The 15,979-nt window shown below is 38.3% G+C and overlaps 1 protein-coding gene across 1 annotated transcript in view; it reads left to right on the forward strand.

The window, feature by feature from the left end:
- Positions 1 to 15,979, forward strand: part of DOCK10 (dedicator of cytokinesis 10) — a 274,169-nt gene that overhangs the window by 211,473 nt on the left and 46,717 nt on the right. Inside the window, exons 35-43 of the mRNA XM_043993341.1 lie at positions 308 to 419; positions 3,171 to 3,292; positions 3,408 to 3,522; positions 3,611 to 3,677; positions 5,028 to 5,075; positions 6,599 to 6,697; positions 11,255 to 11,379; positions 13,368 to 13,480; positions 14,018 to 14,155. Coding sequence (XP_043849276.1) covers positions 308 to 419; positions 3,171 to 3,292; positions 3,408 to 3,522; positions 3,611 to 3,677; positions 5,028 to 5,075; positions 6,599 to 6,697; positions 11,255 to 11,379; positions 13,368 to 13,480; positions 14,018 to 14,155 — 939 coding nt within the window. The remainder of the gene's footprint in view (positions 1 to 307; positions 420 to 3,170; positions 3,293 to 3,407; positions 3,523 to 3,610; positions 3,678 to 5,027; positions 5,076 to 6,598; positions 6,698 to 11,254; positions 11,380 to 13,367; positions 13,481 to 14,017; positions 14,156 to 15,979) is intronic.

Below are 15,979 nucleotides of genomic sequence, written 5' to 3' on the forward strand. Positions count from 1 at the left end.
TGAGGGACTAGAACTATTCTAAGAAACTTTGATTATGTCATTTATTTCTAAGTTACTTGGGGCAATTTATTCAAAGAATTTATTCCCATTCAATCTTCAATAGAAAGTTGGGTGGGGTCTGAACAAGACTGAGGAGGGTTAATTTAATCTCATTATCAGCAATGTCCTTACAGGACTGAATTTTGAAATGAGAACTGTAGAAGGGGGTGGGGGTGGGGTGGAGGGACTCTGGATATCCCCAAACCATTGGTTATTAATAATCATTTCTCTCATTACAATGAGCCAGGTTGTTTCTTTTGAAATGCAGGGATCCAGAGATGACTTGAGCACCAATGGAGGATTTCAGAGCCAGTCAGCTATGAAGCATGCTAACTCTGTGGACACGTCGTTTTCTAAAGATGTTTTAAACTCCATAGCAGGTATTTGGGAACTGATGAGAATTCATGTTCATCAACCTCATCTACATCTCATCACATCATTGTATTTTTTCCAGTTCCTTTCTGTGAGTCTGGGCCATAAGTGTACAAAGGAACAGAGAAAGAGAGAATTTTTTTTGTGGTATATAAGCCATGCTTGTAGGCTCCTAAGTAATTGCCTAACTGAATATTGTTCAGTTTTGTACTTAACAATAATTGTCACTCTATATACATGCCCTCCTCCCCTCCCCACAATAGTGACCAATCTCCATGCAAAGTGTCTATGTATATTTCATCCTCTCCAAGTCTTGGGAAATATCAGAAACTCACTCTGATCAAATATATCTTCCTATTTAAGAAGTAAGCTACTTGATGGTAGGGATTGTTTTTCCTCTTTTCTTTGTATTCCAAATACTTAGCACAGTGCCTAGCACAAAACAACTGCTTAATAATTTTGTGTTGATTGATTGGTTGATTAGTTATATATCTGGATAAGACCTTGTGATTTCTCAATGCATTTTCCACTTACTTTAACTTAATCTTTGGGGGTCACCTGCATGGGAGGTATTTTATCTCTCTGGGTCTCAGTTTCTCCAATGTAAATGAGGGGGTTAAGATCATGCGGCTTCTAAGTACCCTTAAATTCTATATCTATGATGATATTACTTACAATCCAATAGCTATGGGACCACTAAGGTCTCTGCTCACTCTAAACCCTAAAATACCAAGATTCATCATTCCATTATTGAGCTAAAACCTGCCACTACTCCTTTTTGAGAATTAGAATAGTCTTCCATCATCAAAATGCAATTTGAACAGCTATTTTGGAAAGGCCACTTTCATTTAAGGTTCTTAAGACAAAAATTTTATGTTCTCTAAAAGAGTCTTCATGAATTTTTATTATACTCCAGCAGATTGCAACAACTATCTTCTCCTCTCTCTCTCTCTCTCTCTCTCTCTCTCTCTCTCTCTCTCTCTCTCTCTCTCTCTCTCTCTCTCTCTCTATCTCTCCAATCTTCAATTTCTCTTTATCTACTGGTTTATTCCCTGCTATAAAAAAACATACCCAACTCTCCCCTATCCTTAAAAGAAGAAACTCTCACTATATCCTATGATCCCTGTTATCTATCATCTTATATTTTTCTTCTCCTCAGCTAAATTCCTTGGGGAAAAAACAAGCAATAACTTTCAATGCTTTCAATTGCTCTTCTATTTGTCTCTTCTAAACCTTTTGCATCTAGATAATGATTTCATCATCCACCCGGTCTCTTAAAAAGTACCAAAGATAGTTTAACTGTCAAATTTGACAGCCTCTTCTCAAACCTCCATTCCTCTGCAGCATCTGACTCTGTTGAGCATCTTCTTTCTAGTTCTTCTCCTACATGCCTGACCAATCCTTCTCAATGGCTTTTGCTTGCTCTTCATCTGTGTCATATACATTGATGGTGGTTACGCCCCAAAGACTCTGTCCTATGCCCTCTCCTCTTTTTCCCCTATACTCTCTCATGAGATGATCCCATCAGTACCATGAATTCAGTGATTATGCAAAACACTCTAGATCAATATATTCATTCCTAATCTCTCTGCTGAGCTCTAATCTAGCATCACAAATTGTCTATTAGACATTTCCAACTGAATATTACATAGAAACCTCAAATGCAACATGTCTAAAACAGAATTGTTTTTCTTCAAAAACTCACTCATCTGCTGAACTTCACTACTACTGTCAAGGGCACCACTGTCCTTTCAATAACCAAGTTTCACAACTCCGTTTTCATTTTTCACCCTTATCCACCTCACAAGTGAAGTCAGTTGCCAAATTGTTCTCTGCCTCTGTTTTTCTGTCTCTATATGTATTCTCAGTCTCTGTCTCTGACTATCTCTGTCTCTGTCTCCCTCTCATTGTATCTATCTCTCTGTCTCTGTCTCTCTGTCTATATAATCTGTCTATGTTTCTTTGTCTCTCTGTCACTGTTTCTGTTTGTGTCTGTCTCTCTGTGTGTCTTTATCCTGCTTTGTCTGTCTCTATCTCTGTCTATCTCTCTATGCATCTTTCTGTCTCTTTGTCTCTCTGTCTCTATTTCTGTCTGTTCATCTGTCTCTGTCTCTCTATCACTTGCTTATTCCCTCACTATTGCTCACTCTTGCTCTCTCTCCATACATATTTGTGTACATATATACACATTATATATATATATATATATACACATATAATATATATAACACATTTATTCATATACCCAAACATATCTTCCTCTCCTCTCCACTCGCATCCACATCATCCTAGTTCGGGCCACTTGCACTTAATATTGAATTTAAGAACTTTACATGTTGACATATGAGAGCATGGGGGCCACCGGAGCCATAACTATCAATTCCAACAATACCTAGATTAGATATCAATCATCAAATATATCTGTAGCAAGAAGCAGAATGGAGGTCTTCAAATCAACTTTGTAAGACAATTCATTTTGTGGGAGGAAACAGCATAAAATCTGAAAGCTTCCTATCTTGATGAATTACTATCAATAGTGAGTTACTAAGATAAACTATTTTTACTCATTGAAAGAATGCAGGTTCTGTCAGCACCTCCTAAATTTTATTGCCACAGGACATAGCGCTTATCACCCTGCCCTAGTTATGTCTCTAGGTGTCACTGTGATACTAAATTTCTCTGTGAGTTCTCATTTTAATTTCGCTTTCTGTACCCATACATTCCATTTTATGTGCGTGTGTATGTGGCTTCATTTGCAGCTTTTTCATCAATAGCTATTTCTACAGTAAACCATGGTGATTCCAGAGCTTCACTCGCGAGTCTTGACTCCAACCCAAGCACCAATGAAAAAAGCAGCGAGAAAACTGACAACTGTGAAAAGGTACAAGCCGCACCCCCCAAAAAAAAAATTAATAAGTCCTCGCGCCCCCATTGTCACAATCGATCCTGAGAGCACCTGATCTTGTTCAGTAAGTGCTGTGTCTTTGATTCAATAGATTGCAAGGCCACTATCCCTGATAGGACTGACGCTGAGATTTGACAAGCTTGATCAAGCAGAAACGAGGAGTCTTCTTATGTGTTTTCTTCACATAATGAAGACCATTTCTGAAGGTAAAGAAATCTCTTTGAAATGACTTTCAAGTATGAGAAAAACTACTGGATTTCAAATAACCTCATGCTGTTTGACATATGCTTCCAGAGACCTTGATTTCTTACTGGCAAAGGGCCCCTATTTCAGAGATATCGGATTTCTTCAGCATATTGGAGTAAGTCCTGCAACTTGACAATGTGTATTGTTTTATATATAATATGTGCATGTATGTAAATTTATGATGTAAACCTATTTACATACACGTGTATTAATTTAATATAATACATATATTAACATATGGAAATATATGTATTTATAATACATAGTTATATATGTGTATATATAATTATTCTTTATGACTTCTTTATGACTTTCTCCAGTTATCATAAGCACCTACCTAGTGAATTAAAGGGGAGGATTGGAGGGGGGAAGGCAACATCATGTAGTGGAAAGAATGCTGGGATTGGGACTTAGGTTCAAGTACTAATGAGCTGGCAAATGTTTAACAACTGACTCTCTGAAAATACATGGCATACTTTTAAGTCTAATGTGAATTATTAACATGTTCTCCATCAATTGGTTAAGTCTGATCAACAGAACAATAGATCAAACCCTAATTTGTAGCATTTGCACCCTAATTTGTAGCATTCACCAGTTTCCAAGGTATAAACACTCAGACTGAAAATTTAACAATCATCTCTCATAAACTGGTATTTAGAGCACAGTCTTGGGTTCAAGTCTCAGTTATACCACTTAACCTCATGACTTCTCTGAACTTTAGCTTCCTCATCTAGAAATGAAGAAATTAGGTGAGATGTTTTCTGACTTCTCTGGCTATAGCATTCTCTGACACTATGAATTATAATAATGATTGACATGTATAGTGCTTTAATATATGCAAAGCACTTTATGTTCATGATCTCAACTGCTTCTCATAATAGCCTAAGACAGAGATACTACATATATCCTTATCTCCGGTTTATGGAGGAGGGAAATGAGATTTAGAGAGTCTGTGACTTGTGTATGGTGCCTAACTTGAGGAACCGTAGAGGTCAAACAGGTTCCATGGTTACTAAGCATCAGAGGCAGAATTGATCCCAGCATTTCCTCTGCCCAAGTCAAGCATTCTGTTTCCTACAAAAACAAAATTGGCAAACAAGATTAAAAGGATTTTATTTTTTTCTGAAAAATATTCTTCAGAAGCACCATGGGATCATGAACAGACAACTAGCCTCAGAGCTAGAAAGATCAGGATTGAAGTTCAGTCTCTGACTTATACTGACCAGTTGACCCTGGACAAATCATTTGCCTCTTCAGTTCTTCTAGATAACTCCCTAAGCCTGTAAGCTACTGAGAGATACTGACACCTTCACTGATAGAGTTTCTTAACCTGAGGTTCACTATATCACTGAAAACACAGGGCCAGGCCCTATCCCCCAGCACTAGAATATTCTAAGTGTAAGTGGTTTGCTCCCTGAAAATGGTACTAATAATCAAAAATTGACATCTTTTTTTTTTCTTTCAGTGTTTGTCTTCAAAATTTCAGATACCTTGGGAAACGTAATATAATAAGGTAACATTTTGGAGCTACTACTGCTTTTTAGGACATATGTGAAATAATCATTTAATGTATCAGCTTAATCCTCGATACATATTCCCCTCCCCACTCACATAGGCACCACCCTACTTCACTTCACATTGAATCTAGAACTTTAGATGTTGACATATCAGAGCATGCGGGCCACTAACGATTATGTCACCTAGAGCAGATATCATCAAATATCTCTGTGGCAAGAAGCAGAATGAAAGATTAGATTTTCAGGCTTTAAATCAATACTGCTAATACAGCCTTTGTCTTAGGCTAAAAGATAATCTAAAGGGGCCTTTTCTATATGCAAGGTATTTAATAATAGTAAAGGAAGATTTTGTTTTCCCTCCTGGTATTATGTTACATATTTCTGAGATAATTTAAAAAGTTAATAAATAAGCAATTTATTAAGTACCTCCAATGTGGCAGGCATTGTTTCAGATGCTAGAAAGCCAAAGACAAAAATAAGAGTCCCAGCCTCCTAGGGACCCCACTGGGGAAACCAGCATGTATCCTTATAGCTATGTACAAAATAAATACATGGTAATCAAAAAGAAATGCCTGGTAATTTGTAAGTGAAATAGGAACAGCATTTGGGGGAATCAAAAAAGGCTTTTAAGCCTTTGGGCTGAGCTTTGAGGGGCACGAGGGATTCTAAGAGACAGAGGTAAGGAGGGAGGGAGTGTCTTCCAGGCAAGGAAAACAAACTGCAAAGATGGAAAATGGAAAGTCAAGCATGAGGAACAGGAAGACCCTAGAGTATGAGGAGAACAGTTATCCTGGGAAGGGAGGTTCGAGTCCTATCATGAAAGGCTCTGAAGGCCAAACAGAAGAGATTGCATTTGGTCCCAAAGATAATAGGAAATCATTGGTCTTACTGAGCAAGAGAAGGACATAGGCAGGCCTGGGCTGTGTTAATATCAATTTGTTAGTTATGTAAAGATTAGAGAGGGAGGGAAGAGACTTGAAGCAAAAGCCTAAGTAACAGTCTATTTCAGGGCAGGTAGGATAGAGCACAGGCCCTGGAGTCAGAAGGACCTGATTTCAAATCCTGTCTTAGACACTTACTAGCTGTGTGGTCCTGGGCAAGTCACTTAACCTCTATTGCCTCAAAAAAGACTATTTCCATAATCCAGGTTGAGAAATGATGAGAACCTAAATGCATTGACATGTATTGGCTGAATTTAAATCATCATAAAAGGGGTAATGTGGACACAGTTTTTAAATATCCACTTGAGAAAGATCCTTCAATAAACAGCCAAAGAGGAACAATTACAGGGATGTTTTTGTTCTCTTATTATCCATTTCTTTTGAGAAAAATCCCAGGTCAAGCCCCTTATCCAAGCCTGATTTTCCAATTGCCAGCAGTAAATAGGACTCTTATGATTATCTTTCCTCTATTAATCAATGCAGTTTGGCAGATTAATAGTCTAGTTCTTGTTTTGTTAGATGTTTCGGCATTTCTTGGACACATTGGTATATAACTAACATGATTATGTTCTTTATAGGAAAATTGCTGCTGCATTTAAGTTTGTCCAGGCAACCCAGAACAATGGAACCCTCAAAGGTTCTAATTCCTCCTGTCAGACGACAGGTATCTCACAATGGTAAGGTCATGCCAGTTCATTATTTATCTATCCATCTATTCATCCATCCATCCATCCATCTATCTACCTCCTACCCATTATCTATCTATCCATCTGTCTATCATCTATCATCTATCTATTCATCAATCTATATATCTATCTATTCATCCATTATCTATCTGTATATCTATCATCTATCTATTCATCTATCACCTACCTATCATTTATCTATCCATCTATATCTAACCATCTCTCCATCATCTATCTATCATCTATCTGTCTATTCATCTATCATCTATCTATTCATCTACCTATCATCTATCTATCATCTATTATCTATCTATCATCTATCCATCCACAAACAAATATACATATATACACATAAATCTCATCTATATTATCATACATAATAAAACATAAATATATACATATGCATACATATTTGTGCATATGTAAATACCCAAACAAATAAGAATTGTAAATAACTTTAAAAACAAATTTTAGAATAAATATATACGTTAGTGTATACATGCAATATACTTACATACGTGTATTGTACATGTATATATGTATTGTGTGTGCATGCACATATACATGTATGTGTGTCAAACCAAATGTGGATTGTAAATAATTTTTCTTTTGGATTCCATTAAAAGTGGAGTTCTTTTGAGGAATCTCTCTTGAATCTTAAAATGGTTAACAGATCTTTGTTCCAATATTTTGGTCTTTTTAATAGTTGCTAGTCTTGCCATTGAGAGGCCACCACAACAAGCCACCTTTTATTAAATGCCGTCTATGTCCCAGTACTGTGCTAAATTCTGAGGATACAAAGAAAGACAATAAGGGTCCCTGCCCTCAAGGTGCTCACATTCACAGTGATATAGAGGGCTGGCCCCTTACAGATCCAGGGCTCATCTTGGAATTCAAGTTCTTCCTCTGACATGTACTCTCCATGAGGGAGTCCCATAACCCCTGAGCAACCCCAAGCAACCCTCCGCTACTCTAAGTTACAATGAGTTACCAGATTGGAATTTTCCATATCAATAGAATCATAGATCTAAACACACAAAAAGTATCTTCCAGATAAATGGCAAAATATTGGATTATACCTGTGCCTCTTTCATTTTAGTAATCACAGTTTTTAAGCTATTCTATTAAATCTACATTTGCTAAAATAGAGGCACCAATTAAAAAGTGCCCCGAAGTTAGTATGTGCTTAATAAATTAAATGTTTATTGAACTGAATGAGAATCCCATATGACCCACAAATAACAATTCTATGCTAATTTCCCATCCTGGTTTTGGTTATGACTTCCTTTGTTAGCTTACGGATTTCTATAATTAAAGCAGTATTCCTGAAAGTTTTAGAAAGCCATCTGAGTAGGGAGCGTAATGCAGTTGGGAAAACTGGATATGGAGGAAGAGAATTTGCATTCAAATCCTAATTTTGCCACTTAGAAACTGTGTGACCCTAAAAAAATCACCTAACCACACTGAATCTCAATTCCAACCTGTAAAATGAAAATTTGCACTAAATGATCTCTAGTCCTTTTTGTCTCTAAATCTACAGTGCCATGGGACTTATGGCAAAAAGAAAATTTAAATGGTAGACCATATTTTGTCCATACCATAGGACTCCCTAGAATTTAACCTTAAGCATGCAATCCATGTTCGGCAATAATAAATAATAATTTTGCCTGAGGTTGGAGCAGTTCTGCTTAATTCCATGGGCTATGGTTCAGTCTCAACCAGAGGTAGGTCCAAGTGTCTAATCCAAAGACCAGAGATCTGCCTGGGAGGTCTGAATTGGTCCCACATCACATCTAGGTCTATGGGCCTCTTGGAGACCATAATACTTCCTGGCATTTGCAGATATAAGTGAACCTAGGTCTTAGAGACAAGTCGGTTCCATCCACCCATTTGTGTCTACCCTATGGGTCTCCGAATCCAGCCCAGCTCTTCCTGAGATCCTGGGAGATGGTCTAAGCTCATCTATCTATCTCCTACCAGCTCAGGCAGCTTTCCCTGAGTGCAACCCCACATAGACCACCTAAGACCAACATGCCTGTGGTTAACTCAGAAATAGCCTAACCTTAAAGACCAGACATGAGACCAGGAGAACAGTAACTTGTTTCCAGTATCCAGTGGTCCATCTTTCCCTCACAAAGCTGTTTTTATGGGCAGCTGAACCAATAGTAAACCTCCTTAGAATTATAAAAGAGAGGTAGAACAAACAAAGACTAAGAAGAGGGAGCCAGTCATCACTTGCTTCCCAAATAAACATTGTTCTCTGTTTCATAACTAGGAGAGGCATAAGGCATTTGACTAAGGCATCTGGGGCTGTTGTGCTGTCCTTTAGTAGAAACAACATCACGGTGGCATCTTGGGATATGGCCGAGAGAGGGACCATGATGCTGTCTTCAACCCCCACCGCAGTGTTTCAGGTTCTCCTCCTATTGTTAGCCTTTCTGGAGGTTAAATATAATCATAAATCCTAAGAATTTCCAAGGGAAAAAGAACTGTAACTTAAGTAGAGACAGCTGGGTGGTGCAGTGGCTAGAGTGACCTGAGTCTAATCTTAGCTGTGTGACCCTCTGCAAGTCGCTTAACTTTTTCTGCCTCAGTTTCCCTATTTGTAAAATTATAATAGCAGGACCTACCTCAATAAGATTGTCAGAAGGATAAAATGAGGGGCTTTGTAAGTGCTTTGTAAACCTCAAAGTGCTAGATAAATGCCAGTTATTGTTGTGATCAAATATTGCCATTCATCAGGTCCTTCCTTGGGGAATAGCTTGCAAAAAAAATTTTTTTTGGCACCAGCTGCATAGTAATAAAGTCATGGTCATCCTTCCCTTCTCCAACAACAAATGCCCTTCAATTTAACATTTCAAGTGTTGTCTGTAAGAAAAATTCCATGTCAAGTACTCTCAAAAACTTGCATCATTTTATTAAATAAAAACGAATGCATCTGAACAGGTTTAAATTTAGGGGCTATTTGGGGGGGGGGAGCTGGGCAATGAGGGTTAAGTGACTTGCCCAGGGTCACACAGCTAGTAAGTGTTAAGTGTCTGAGGCTGCATTTGAACTTAGCTTCTTCTGAATCCAGGGCCAGTGCTCTATCCACTGCGCCACCTAGCTGCCCTAAATTTAGGGGCTATTAAAGGATGTTCACATTTATACCAAAGTGAGCTCTGCATTTATGACTTTTACATGTGGAGAAAATGATTCCTCAATCACCCCACAAAAAAAGGATTCAGAATAGTTACAGGGAGGTCCTTTTTGTTTTGCTAGGCTACTGTGTTCCAAAGCCTTTTTTATTTATTTATTAACATTAAGTCTGTTCTGTTGTGAGTCAGGCTAAGTCATAGAAATAAAATACTCACCAGTGGGGAGGTGAATTAAGTCTTTAAGGTCACATGGGTACCATTTGGTAAATTAACTCCCAAGAACTAAGTGTTTCTCTTAAAAGTGTTAACTTTACCCATATGGGAACAGTTCCTCCAGGGAGCAAATTACAAGCTATTTTCCCTAATAGTTCGTGCTTTTGAATTCTTCAGTATGCTAACACCAAATACTGCATTTCTATTCTGGCAAAGACACATCAATTAGCTAGAGGTAGCAATTATTTCTATTGACAAGATATTTCTATTTCTAATGACAAGAGAAGGCTTTATTATCATATATAGATCTTCCAAAATCTATTTTGGCCCCAATAAAATATCTCTAGCAAAGTATATATCTAATCTAGTCCAATCATATAAGTTCCTACTATGTGGATGACACTGGTCTAGGAGCCTAGAATACAAAGACAAATAAACAGACCTACCTGGGGAATAAAACATAGAGGTAGATCAGTATATAGATTATTAATTGAGGAGAAAGAGAGAACTGGCAACTTGGGGGGAGGACGATCAGAAAAGATTTCGCATTGGAAGTAGCACATGTGAGTCCTGAAGAATCTAAGGATTTTAAGGGATAGACGTGAAGAAGGAGTACATTCTGGGGGTGAGGAACAGTCTTGCAAAGATATAGACTGAGGAGATGGAACGTTGAGTTTAGAAAACAGCAAGCCAGCCAGTTAGGCTAGAGCAAAGACAACAGGAAAGGGAGTGATGAAAAATATAGATATGGAAATGTCTACACTAGCACGACTGTGAAGGGCTCTGACAAGCTAAGGAGTATGTATGTTAATCCAGAGCAGGAGTACTGAACATTTTTTATGTCATGGACCCTCTTTGACAGGCGGGTGAAATCTATGTACTTCTTCTGAGAAGGTTTTCCAATAATTGAAGGAAATGCTAAAGTTTAATTATTCAAAGATAAAGATGTGGCTTCTTCCCATTCAAGTTCATGGACCCCCTGAAATCTATCTATGGACCCCACCCTAGGTTTAGAACCTCTGAAGTAGAAATTGAATTTTCCACTGAAATATCCATGATGGTACATTGATCAATGACAAATCCTACAACTAGCTCTTGCAATAATTAGTCTTTTTCTAGACTAAAAAATTAGTTGGTTGCATTCATTGTTTCTTGTTAGCATTATTTATTTAAATGACTTCTGTTTTCTTACTTTTAGGATGCATACCACTTCCAGTCATGAAGGGCATAAGCATCACAGATCTCAAACCTTACCTATAATCCGTGGCAAAAATGCACTTTCTAATCCCAAACTCTTACAAATGTTGGATAACACCATCACCAGTAAGTAAGCCAGAATCATTAGAAACACGATTATTACCTCTTTTAGATTTCTTTCAATTTGTATGAGAAGCTGTGCTATTGGGATTAAGAGGTTTAAAAAACTTGATTATACTATTAACAGCAGTACTCAAGCGGCTTTGTTTTCTATTGGTGAGCCTGATATATCCTGGAAGATCAGATGACAATTACAATATGACTGGGTGGAGGAGAGTGGGTGACTGTACAAGCCCAATATCCAACACATCATTCTGGGTATGGTCCCTGAGCAAAGGGACTGCAGGCTTTTTCCAGTGCTGGCTATGCCACTTGTGAAGGTGGTTAACCCAGGCAGTGAAAAGGAACTCTACTAAGAATGTAGATATGTAGGGGCAGCTAGGTGGGGCAGTGGATAGAGCACTGGCCCTGGAGTCAGGAGGACCTGAGATCAAATCTGGCCTTAGACACTTGACATATACTAGCTGTGTGACCCTGGGCAAGTCACTTAACCCCAATTGCCTCACCAAAAATAAATAAATAAATAGAATTTTTAAAAATTAAAAAAAAAAGGGGGCAGCTAGGTGGCGCAGTGGATAGAGCACGGGCCCTGTAGTCAGGAGTACCTGAGTTCAAATCCGGCCTCAAACACTTAACACTTACTAGCTGTGTGACCCTGGGCAAGTCACTTAACCCCAATTGCCTCACTAAAAAAAATAATAATAATAATAATAATAAATTTTTAAAAGAATGTAGAAATGTTGAGTGCCAGAGGGAATAGAGTCTTAAATCTGGAGTCAGAAAGACCTGAATTCAAATCTGACCTCTGACACTTACTAGCTGTGTGGCCCTGGGAAAAGGCACTTCTGCCTGCCTTAGTTTTCTCAACTGCAAAATGAAGATGATCACCGCACCTACCTCCCAAGGTTGTTGGAAGGAAAACTTGTAAAGTACTTTGCAAACTTTAAGGTGCTATATGGGGGAAGAGTGTGGGGGAAGGAATGAGCATTTACATCGTACCTACTCTGTATCAGGCACTGTGCTTAGCACTTTTTACAAATGGCTATTATAAACACAAGGTAAGACCAGGTTCCTCTGAGCTGCTAAGTATACTATGGAAGGTGGTAAAGTTCTCTTTCTCAGAAAGGTGTAAAAATGTCATCTTTGAGTGACAACCCATGCAATATCAGGAGACCCACATACTGCAGTTGGGAAGTGGAAGATAATGCGACCTGATATTTTGTTAAATAGTAACATGGTATGGTGAAAAGAGCAGTGGTTCTGGAGACAGAGGGCCTGGTTTCAAATACCACCTCCTATGCTTCCAAGCTGTGTCAACTCAAGCAAGTAACCTTCCTGGACCCCAAATTCCCCATGTATAACAAAAAGGAGGTAGCCCTTCCAGCTCTAGACTTAAGATCTTATAAATGTTAAGTCAACATGCATTTATAAATTGTCTACTGTGATTCAGGCACCATACAAAACACTAAGGATAAAAAGATAGGTAAAAACAGTCCCTGCCCCCAAGGAGCTTACAGTCTAATAGGGCAGATATGTTAAGGTAGCAACTAAGGCTACCTGACACACAGAGGGTAACTAATGTTCTGTACTTTTTTATGCTTTTCTAAGATGGAGAAAAATACCTTGTACCCACTACCCCACAGTTGTCTTATCCTCATAGGAATTTATGTAGTCTGCTTTATGTAGATAATATGGGGCTGGTTGTGAGTAAGTAAATAGAAAATTAAGTACAACTTACCCATACTTGATATGGAGGGGAATCGATCACTTTGGCTCTTTAAATCTTCAACTGGAATACAAAGAAAGTATTGAGTTGTATTTTTTGCTGTGTTTTCAAGTTAGCTAATGAGGTTATCTGAGTGAACAGGAAACCTTTAGTTTGAGAAATGATTGGAAGATACTAGATCACTTTGAGTCTGCCCCTCAGATAAATACCTTTTACCTGATGAAGATGGTCTTAGAATTTATACATGCATTTCAACTTTTATGCATAGGTAATTCCAATGAAATAGACATCGTGCACCATGTAGACACGGAGGCCAATACTGCCACTGAGGTTTGCCTCACAGTTCTGGATCTGCTGAGTCTCTTTACTCGTGTCCACCAGGTGAGTCTCATAGGGCAACTCTCCTTGGAAGGGTAGAAAGACTGCAACAGGGGAAAATGGAGTGGGCGTGTGATACCACATAGCCATAGCAGAACATCATGAGGGCAAAAAAAAAAAAGTCATCAGGAGTTTTGTGACAACAGCTGGCCCTGAATGGACCATTTCAATACTACTAAGTTAAGGCTCATCATTACTTGGTTCACTACCACGAGGCATAATGGCAGCCTCACTTAATCATATTCATTTATAGTAGATAGCATGCAGGCAAACTGCTCATGTCACAGATTAGGAAATTAAGACCCAACGGTTATCTATGGTAGTGATCGGCAAAGCCAGAACTAAGACTCAGATCACCTAACTACCAGACCCATGGTCTTTAAATCAATCAGTTAACAAGGAGTATTACTATGTGCTTGGCTAGGGATACAAAGAAAGGCAAAAAGGTGTTCCCTGCCCTCAAAGAGAAAATAGAGGAAAACACATGAAAATAACTAGTTCTTCTACTTATTTATGATCACTTTTCTGTTGGTTTTCCAGAGACAGCTCCAGCAATCTGAATGTCAGAATTCAATGATGAAAAGAATTTTTGATACCTACCTTCTCTTTCTACAAGTGAATCAGTCGGCAACTGCTCTGAAACATGTTTTTGCTGCATTACGGTTGTTTGTATCGAAGGTAATAATTCCCTTATATTGCAGTAAAGTCTGTACCCTAATACATGCTTCTGACCTATATGGCATTGTGTAAGTCTAAACACTCAGGAGTGGAGGTGTACATATGAAGACCTGTTTAAAAATATTTTGGTTATTGCTAATGGTGAAGGGAAGAATTTAATTTTTTTTTTAAAAAGAAAATGGGAACATATTTTGAATAATGATCTCAAAACTGGGCCAATAACTTTGTCAAGTGCATCTGCTTAACTAGAAAAAGAGATATCTCTACAACCAAGGACATTCTAGTAAACATTTAACCACCAGCTATCTGGAAAATAAGACATATACATGACCCACTTTTAACTTTAATCTGCCTTATTAACAATTTCTCCATTACTTTCTTAAGCCTAGACAATCAACCAAACAAGAAATCAAGCCTTGATCTGTGGCATTTGCCAGTTTCTGAGGCATAAATGTTCACACTGAAAATTGAGCAACAGCAGGCTGGTTAGAGTTGGCTCCCATATACCCCTGCCTACAATCCTGGTGTCAGAGGCAGCTGTAGCACTAATAATAATAGAAATAATCACAATAGCTCAAATTCAAATGATCCAAGCTTTTGAAACAAAAACTCATTATTTGACAAAAACTTCTGGGAAAACTGGATATAAACCAACAACTCACAACATATACTAAAATAAGGTGAAAATAGATACATGATTTACACATAAAGGATGATACCATAAGCAAATTATGAGAGTATGGAATCGTTTATCTGTCAGATTTATCGGCAGAGGAAGAATTTAGGAACAAAGAAGGCGGAGAGTAAAACAAAATATAAAATAGATCATTTTGATTATATAAAATTAAAGTTTTGGCACAATCAAATTCAAATGACACAACATTTTCCTCACAATCCCATGAGAGCAATAATACGAATTTAATACCCATAAATTCAAAGTCAGATGTGGAAGTAACTGCTCTAAGGAAACGCAATTACTAAATGGCCAAATTTCTCTCCAGAGGGGTTAATCAGACTTCCTTTGACTCAAGTAGCCCAGTAGAAACCAGGGGAATATATAAGGGGTAGTGTCATGACTGCTATGATTGGAGTCAAGAAGACCTGGGTTTGAATTTTGATGCAAAAATTTCCTAGGTATGTGACCCTGGGCAAAACATTTCACCTCTGTGAAGGCCTGCTTCCTCATTTTTTAAGTAGGGATGGCAGATTCAAATAAGAAAATGCAACCTTTAAAGCACCAACTAAATTTGAGCCACATCTCTCATCTCCGGCGGCCCCAGGATCCCTGTGTACAAGAAATGGTCATTCAAGTCACCAAGTAATGACTATGTGACAATTATTGTACCTTCTCATGGACAGCCTACTCCCAAACCCCATGAGGGCTCACAAAGTCATGTAGACTGTCAACCTGTCATTATCTCAGTGCCTTTGAGCTAAGTGATGACCAAGAGATTTAGTTATGATTTTGTAAATTAGAACCCAGACCAAGATCCACTACAGACTTACTCTCCGTAATTTGTGGAGTACGGTGACCCCCAGTGTAACTAATGGGGCGCAGTGCTAGCTTTTGCTCAAGTTACCACACGGATTGCTACCTGTGACTATTACCCCATTAGATAAAAAGACACGCCACATCTTGTTGAGCTCTCTGGAACTGTGCAGCAAACCCTTCTCCTCTAGGTAGCTGGGTGGAACACTGGGTAGAGAACTGTACCTGACATCAGGAAAACCTGAGTGAAAATCCTGCCTCAGTGACTGCCTTAGCTCCATGACCCTGGGAAAGTCACTTTTTTTTTTGGTGAGGCAATTGGGGTTAAGTGACTT

Source organism: Dromiciops gliroides, chromosome 3, assembly GCF_019393635.1.
Source record: "Dromiciops gliroides isolate mDroGli1 chromosome 3, mDroGli1.pri, whole genome shotgun sequence".
Lineage (NCBI taxonomy): Eukaryota > Metazoa > Chordata > Mammalia > Microbiotheria > Microbiotheriidae > Dromiciops > Dromiciops gliroides.